The sequence below is a fragment of the Bos javanicus genome, chromosome 22 (assembly GCF_032452875.1).
Source record: "Bos javanicus breed banteng chromosome 22, ARS-OSU_banteng_1.0, whole genome shotgun sequence".
Classification (NCBI taxonomy): Eukaryota; Metazoa; Chordata; class Mammalia; order Artiodactyla; family Bovidae; genus Bos; species Bos javanicus.
The window spans coordinates 51,636,308-51,643,983 of NC_083889.1; the positions used below are offsets into that span (position 1 = coordinate 51,636,308).

General features: G+C 51.6%; 1 protein-coding gene across 1 annotated transcript; it reads right to left on the reverse strand.

The window, feature by feature from the left end:
* Positions 1–2,389: 2,389 nt before the first annotated feature.
* LOC133235436 (cathelicidin-4-like) lies at positions 2,390–3,789 on the reverse strand. The gene is made up of 4 exons (XM_061396959.1): positions 3,577–3,789; positions 3,366–3,473; positions 3,157–3,228; positions 2,390–2,547 (listed from the first exon to the last, which is right to left on the reverse strand). The coding sequence occupies exons 1-4, from the start codon at positions 3,781–3,783 to the stop codon at positions 2,491–2,493; spliced, it is 444 nt and encodes a 147-aa protein (XP_061252943.1). The 5' UTR covers positions 3,784–3,789; the 3' UTR covers positions 2,390–2,490.
* Positions 3,790–7,676: the final 3,887 nt, after the last annotated feature.

The following is a 7,676-nucleotide window of genomic DNA, read 5'->3' on the forward strand; positions in this document are numbered from 1 at the left end:
GCTGTGAAGGGACCTGAGAGCCATTACCATCTACCTCCCACAGTCCCAACAGCTGAGGGTCCTCAGGGCAGCCGCCCACTGACAGGATTGAACAGGACACTAACAATACCTACTGCCCAGAGCCCCACCCAGAGACCAGCATCCCTCTGGCCCACCTCAACCAAAAGGGTCAAAACTGAACTGTCATCTCCCCACACACACATTTCGTACCTACCCCCAGGCACTGAGCAGCCCGGGACTGTGCTGTCACAACCCACGCCCGCATGGTCCAGCCTGTCAGGGCACCAACCTGCCTTATTTTGTCTTCAGTACCTCATCCCAGGCAGCCCGACACTCTCTCAGCCTCTAGAGAGGCTCCTCCCCCCTCTCGGGGCCACTGCCCTGGCCTGATGCTCAAAGCCATTAATGGAAGGACCTGATATTTGTTCTCTCAGGGAGTAAGAGGTCCAGGGATCGAAGAGCAGACACTCAGAAGCCAATCCCATTAGAAGGCGCTAAGTAGGCCTGCAGACCTCCCTGCCAGGGGCCACTTCAGCTCCCAGCTCTAGGATTCAGATGGAACCAATGTAAGCATCCACCCCTTTCTGCTATCAGTGGTTACCTGTACATGCTGGGAGCCTCCTCCGCAGCAAGGAACGTCAGGTAAATGCCAATGTAGAATATGAAAGGACGAGACTGGCCCGAGGCTACAGGTGGGAGGCCATGGGAGCAATATGGGCAATCATGGGGAACGACTGAAAACAGAGGTGACCTGCACAGATGTCATGTCATCCTGATGAGTGGTCCCTCTCTCCGGTGGGGCTGGGATGTGCCAGCGGTGACGGGCCTAATGTGGACCATCTGCCACTTTCCATGGTGTAAACATTTTTTCCATGGCTGATTTCAAGCTACCAAGAATGTAACAGCCAGCTCAAAAAACAAAACTGACCATTTCACACTTGGCTCTACCAAGCCTTGATCCTAGGGCACAGACACAACACAGCTCTGAGTTCCCTCAGTACGGCTTCCCCCCACAGCATATGACGATGTAGAGAAGACGCACAGGGATCGACTAACCTGTCTGCAATCAACACACCTGCTCACCAAGAGGAGACAAGCCTGACAGGTAACAAAGTAAATGCTCTGTGAGATCCTACCCTATGTCCCTCTCAGACAAGGGAATATGTCTTGGTTCACAGTGGCCCAGAAGGGGACTTAAGGCAAGCCTTTAATCGAAGGAGTTTGTTTGCGAGGTAATTCCAGAAAAAGCCAGCAAAAGTGTAGACAGAGGAGTCAGGGCAGGATGAGTGAGAAGAAGACATGTCAATAAACAGGCAGTAAAGTGGATGACAGGAGCTCAACCCAGCTGGGGACCTCAGGCAGAGGTGTGATACGTTTGGAGGTGGGCCCCCGAGGGAGTGAGGAAGAGGAGATGTTTTTACCCCAAGTTCTCACTTTTCACTTTCATGCATTGGAGAAGGAAATGGCAACCCACTCCAGTGTTCTTGCCTGGAAAATCCCAGGGAGGGGAGCCTGGTGGGCTTCCGTCTATGGGGTCACACAGAGTCGGGCACGACTGCCGTGACTTAGCAGCAGCAGCCCCCAATTGTTAATTGAAGGTGTTCCCTGATACAAACTCCATAGTGCTTCCTGTCTGCCTCAGAGCAAAGGTCAGCTAGAGAATGGGGAGTGGGCAGGACACGGACAGTGTCTGAAACACACAGGCAAATAGACATTGAATCTCTGTGTCACTCTGTCTCTCACGCCCTCATGGAGAAATCTTCACCCCGATGAGCAGGATACTTCTTTTTAATGGTACACATTTTTATACTACGTGATCACTAAACACAAACCCACCCCTGACATCTGAGACCCAGCTGAAGAAACAGTATTGAGTCTAAATGCCACAGAAAAGCCATGAGGGATGGGCTATTTCAGAATTCAGATTGTCGAGGGCAAGAGGTACGTCCTGGGCGTTGCACCTGCAGGCTTATCCCTGAGACTGAACTTTGTCTCTCTGAGTGTTTAACAAGGTGAGCAGCCTGGCCCCTCGTGGACTGTCAGCTCCACGTGAGCAGGAACAGCAGCCCCACCAGCTCTGCACCCACGGCAGGTCTCCTTATGTCCTACTGGGTGTTGGAGGAGGAGGGCAGGGGTGGGTGAAGGGCTCGGGAGGGACCCGAGGGTGGGGAGGCAGTTCCTGAGCTCCTGGGGCTGCTGCCTGCCCCATGCCCTCCTGGAAGGAACAGGGGCCTCAGGCTTCTCTGTGTTCACAGGAGTGATCTCACACACACACATGGACACATACACATAGATGCACACCATATGTGGGGGACCTCCCAGAGTTAGGGATATGGTCCTGATGAGTGGGAGAAGGGGAGACAAGTGAAATTAAAGCCTGGAGGAACCTGTTTTCACAAGAATTTATTTTCACTGTCCAGAAGCCCGAATCTGAACAAATCAGACACTTAAGACTCTTCCCCAGGCTCAGGATCTGACAGCTCTTCTCCATCAACCTCTGCGCCAAGGCCACCATGGCCATTTCCAGGGTAGGATGACACTCTGGAGCTATGAAAAAGGAAGCCACAAGCTTCTTTTGGGACTGACTCATGATTAACACTTGACACCCCCCCAACACACACACACCACACCTCTACCTTCCTGGGCTGCCCAAGGAGCCTTGCAACCCCAGGTCACGCTCTGGCTGTGACCCTTGGAGCATGTGGTTGAATCTCCATACCACAGACAGAGAGGAAACTGAGGCCCACAGATGGCATGGGGCTTCCCAGGGTCACAAGCACATTCCAGCAAAGCTGGATGAGAGCAGAGGCTGAAAACCCATGACTGCAGTCAGTGTGTCATAAGCTGAGCTCAGTCACAATTCCCTGGAGGGCTTGTGAAAATCCAAATGTCTGGGCCCCACTCCAGTGTCAGATTCAGGAAGTCTGAGTGGGTCCTGAGAATCCATCTCATGTCAGTTCCCAGATGGGAACCCCAGTAGAGAACCACTGCTCGAAGGGAGGCAGCCCCAGGGCTGGAGACCTGGGGCTTAGGGAAGGAGGGGCCAGGGTAGGAGGGCCTCTGTCTGCCCTGGATGGGACAGCGGGTCATTGGTACAGAGGATGTTCCACACACTATCTTCCCTAGAACCCCCCCAGTCCAGAAGGGACCACTCACCTCATTACACGTTAGGTCAAACTGGTCATTGGACGGGTCCAGGGTGACTGTCCCCACACACTGTTTCACCCGCTGGAAGGAGAGGCTCAAGGTCAAACTGGAATCCCCTTGGCCATAACCTCCTAGCCTCACCCCAGAGACAGGAAACCTTCCCAGAAGCTCCCTGTTCAGCTCCCTGGGAAACATTGACCCCAAGCCCCCAGCCTCACCCCTTTCTCCTTGAAGTCACACTGCTCCGCGGGCTGCTGAATCGTCCTGGGGCACACAGTCTCCTTCACCGTGAAGCTCACAGGCTTTCGAGTGCCCAGATCTTCATTCTGGTGACGGATTAAAGTGCGGGGGAAACTGGGTTCAGGCTCATTTTTCCTTCTCTGATCTGTCTCCCTGCCCCTCACCTAGACAGTCCCCTCCCCAACTCACATCCTTGGGAGGTGGGTCTAGCTCCAGGAGGCGGTAGAGATTAGCTTCTGAGGACAGCTCATTGAGCTGATCCACAGCACGAAGCACGGCCTCCCTGTAGCTGAGGGCTTGGGCGCTGGCCGAGGGCACCACTAGTCCCAGCAGCAGTAGCCACAGTGACCACCGCCCCAGTGAGAAGCTGGCCCTCTGGGTCTGCATGGTCCCCATTCTGCCTCCTCCCAGGTGAAGGACCCTCCTTTTATGCTCAGCCTGGGCCCTGATGCAAAGGCTCAACCAGGAGTCTTCCTGACTAGCCCCATCCCTGCCCTCCTCCCAGGGCCTGAGGTGGACTTGCCTCAGCCCCTGCTGTTGCTTCATGTGTTTTCGGGCAGTTTGAAGAGAGGCCCCTGTGCAAGGTGAAGAAATGGTTTCTCCATCTCCCTGACAACTTCTTGGTCTCTTCTGGACACCCTGGGGAGTGTCACCAGCAGGTTTGCTCAAAATGGTTGAGTCCTTAAGAGAGGGAGGGAGTCAGAAATCTGTCTTACACCTGCACACCTGACAACAGTTTGAAGGACTTTGCATGCGTGCGTGCTAAGTCACTTCAGCGTGTCCAACTCTTTGTGACCCCATGGATTGGAGTCCACCAGGCTCCTCTGTCCATGGGATTCTCCAGGCAAGAATACTGGAGTGTGTGGCCATGCCCTTCTCCAGGGGATCTTCCCCATCCAGGGATCAAACCCATACGTCTTACATCTCCTAAACCGGCAGGCGAGTTCTTTACCACTAGCTTCACATGGGAAGCCCTTAAAGGAGTATATTCAACAATAAATCTCCTGCTCAAGGCTCTTGGCCAGTAGGCACTCAGCAACTTTCATGAATGATTGACAGTATCATCATGTCTAGAGCCTAACTCCCCGCCGCCCCCCACCAAGCCAGTACCGAGGCAGGCATCAAGGCCACACCATCCTGTCCTATGGGCTCAGTTCTCAGCCAGTCAGGAGCTCGGCTCCATCTGTCCCCTCTTCTGGACTCTTCTGATTACTTTCTCAGTCATATATTTCCTATGGCCAGATGCCTGGGCTGTTACCCTGGCACCTCCCCAGCTAAGTATGAGGAAGTGTCATCTGTATCACGACCACAGTTCTTTGTTCTCTCTCACAGTGAAGGCAACCACAGGATGGACAGTCCTCACCAAATAACTAGGTTAGGTTAATGCCTTCTCTTTACGCAGTTTCTAGAGAGTATGTTCCTAGCTCTCCCTGACCACTGTCCGCCCTCCACACCATTGTCTAGGGATCCTGCAAACCACTGATTTGACCGTTTCACCTGCTGCCTTGAGTCAAGGGCAACAAGGTTTGCAGCTTGATGCTCGGTGTTGTCCTCTCCCACTGCCTGCAGGCCTCAGGTGTCAGGCTCCCCTGTCCATCCCAAACACTCAGGCACCTCAGAGCCACATGCTCGTCTCCCATCTCCTCCCCTGACCCCTCTGCTTGCCCTGACCTTCTTCCTTAGGAAGCCTTCACTGATGTCCAAGGAGATTCAGCACCTCATTTATCCTGGGTCCCGCAGCCTTCAGGAAGTCTCCTCTGATTTCACCTCAAGTGAATTCCTGTCCCATGCCCTGTTGGGACACCACGCTGGGGTGGCCAGTGTGCAGGGTTTTGAGAACACAGCTGGCTGAGAGGATAATGGACCAAAGCAATAGACGGGCCACAAGCCAAGAAAGAAATTCTTGTACAAGTTTCAGGAGGAATTGTCATGTAATTGTGAGTTCTGGGTTTGGTATTGGTCTCAGTTTTCCTATGGGACCCTTGGGGACTTGGCCAGGGCCCCGCGTAAGATGGCAGCTGGATGGATAGTGCTGGTTACACACCAGCCTTGGAGAAGGAAGGAGAGGTGGGCCTCTGTGCAACCTGGTTTCACAGTCCAGGTATTTCCCAGTGGCCTCTTGGTCAAACTGTATCTTTTTCCCAACTCAAATGAGGGAAAGGAGATGTTCACAGTAGAAAAGATTTGGCAATACACATGATTACTGCCTACTAGGTAAGGCTGCAACCCTCCCTGTGCCTTCTTGCCTCTGAAACTTTATATTTGCTCATAGTTCAGACTGAAGTCCTCTCTCCCATCTTTGCAAGCCCTCAGGATCTCACAGTGAGCCTCTGGGAGACCATGACATTTGAGCAGGAAGTGAGCTGAGCCCATCCAGACATCAACTTCCGGGAGGATGGAGGACTGGGCCCTTCGCACAAGGCCCACATACCTCCCTTTCCTGGGTGCCTCTGTGTTCCCTCCTCACGGACTGGCTTGTCCTAGCGGAGGTCTTCCGTCTTCCCACGGGTGCACTGGGAAGGTAGAAACAGCCCTTCCAGCAGGTCCTCCCAGGTTTTGACGAGTACGTGCTTTGGGAAGTAAAGAAATACGCTACTCAGTTTTATCACTAACAGCGGACTCCAGCTGTGTGTTCCGGTACCAACTCTCCTACCTGCAGTTCTCACTGCCTCAGCAGCACAGACAGGACAGGGCAGGACAAGCATGGGAGGCATCAATACTCTGGCAGGAACGTCTACTGGTTTGAAGCTACCAAGAGCTTAAAATGAAAGTGAAAGTCATTCAGTCGTGTCTGACTCTTTGCAACACTATGGACTGTATGGTCCATGGAATTCTCCAGGCAAGAATACTGGAGTGGGTAGCCTTTCCCTTCCTCAAGGGGTCTTCCCAACCCAGGGATTGAACCAGGATCTCCTGGACTGCAGGAAGATTCTCTACCAGTTGAGCTTCCAGGGAAGCCACCAAGAGCTTAACAAGCAGCTAAAAACAATCCTGACAATAGAACAATTGGCTCTGGCAAGCCTGTATCACTGACACAAACACAACAGAGCCCTCAGTTTCCCTATAGGGTTTCCTCCCACAGGAAGGAGTGATGTAGAGTGAGACACATGAGGTTCCTTTCAGTTCAGTCAGTTCAGTTGCTCAGTCATGTTCAACTCTTTGCAACCCCATGGACTGCAGCATGCCAGGCTTTTCTGTCCATCAACAACTCCCGAAGCTTGCTCAAACTCATGTCCATTGAGCCGGTGATGCCATCCAACCATCTCATCCCCTGTCATCCCCTTCTCCTCCTGCCTTCCATCTTTCCCAGCATCAGGGTCTTTTCCAATGACTCAGTTCATTGTGTAGGGTGGCCAACGTATTTGAGCTTCAGCTTCAGCATCAGTCCTTCCAATGAATATGCACACTGATTTTCTTTAGGATTGACTGGTTGGACCTCCTTGCAGTCCAAGGGACTCTCAAGAGTCTTCTTCAACACCACAGTCCAAAAGCATCAATTCTTTGGCGCTCAGCTTTCTTTATGGTCCCATCTCAAATTCATACATAACTACTGGAAAAAGCATAGCTTTGCCTAGATGGACCTTTGTCGGCAAAGTAATGTCTTTGTTTTTTAATATGCTGTCTAGGTTTGTCATAGCATCTTTTCCAAAGAGCAAGCATCTTTTAATTTCATGGCTGCAGTCACCATCTGCAGCGATTTTGGAGCCCAAGAAAATAAAGTCTGACACTGTTTCCATTATTTCCCCAATTATTTGCCAGGAAGTGATAGGACTGGATGCCATGATCTCAGTTTTTTAAATGTTGAGTTTTAAGTCAGCTTTTTCATTCTCCTCTTTCACTTTCATCAAGAGGCTCTTTAGTTCTGCTTCGCTTTCTGCCATAAGGGCAGTGTCATCTGCATATCTGAGGTTATTGATATTTCTCCCAGCAATCTTGATTCCAGTTTGTGCTTCATCCAGCATTGAATCCAGCATTTCTCATGATGTACTCTGCATATAAGTTAAAAAAGCAGGGTGACAATATACATCCTTGACGCACTCCTTTCCCAACTTGGAACCAGTCCATCGTTCCATGTCCGGTTCTAACTGTTGCTTCTTGACCTGCATACAGATTTCTCAGGAGGCAGATAAAGTGGTCTGGTATTCCCATCTCTTTAAGAATTTTCCAGTCTGTTGTGGTGATCCACACAGTCAAAGGCTTTGGCGTAATCAATAAAGCAGAAGTAAATATTTTTCTGGAACTCTCCTGCTTTTCCAATGATCCAGAAAATGTTGACAATTTGATCTCTG

What these genes read in the sequence shown, in the direction of transcription:
- LOC133235436 (XM_061396959.1), bottom strand. Translation starts at nt 3,783, where the DNA reads ATGGGGACCATGCAGACCCAGAGGGCCAGCTTCTCACTGGGGCGGTGG. An exon ending in TAGACCCACCTCCCAAGGAT is followed by an intron (nt 3,474 to 3,576) that starts GTGAGTTGGGGA and finishes ATCCGTCACCAG; the next exon opens with AATGAAGATCTGGGCACTCG. An exon ending in GTGACTTCAAGGAGAAAGGG is followed by an intron (nt 3,229 to 3,365) that starts GTGAGGCTGGGG and finishes CTCTCCTTCCAG; the next exon opens with CGGGTGAAACAGTGTGTGGG.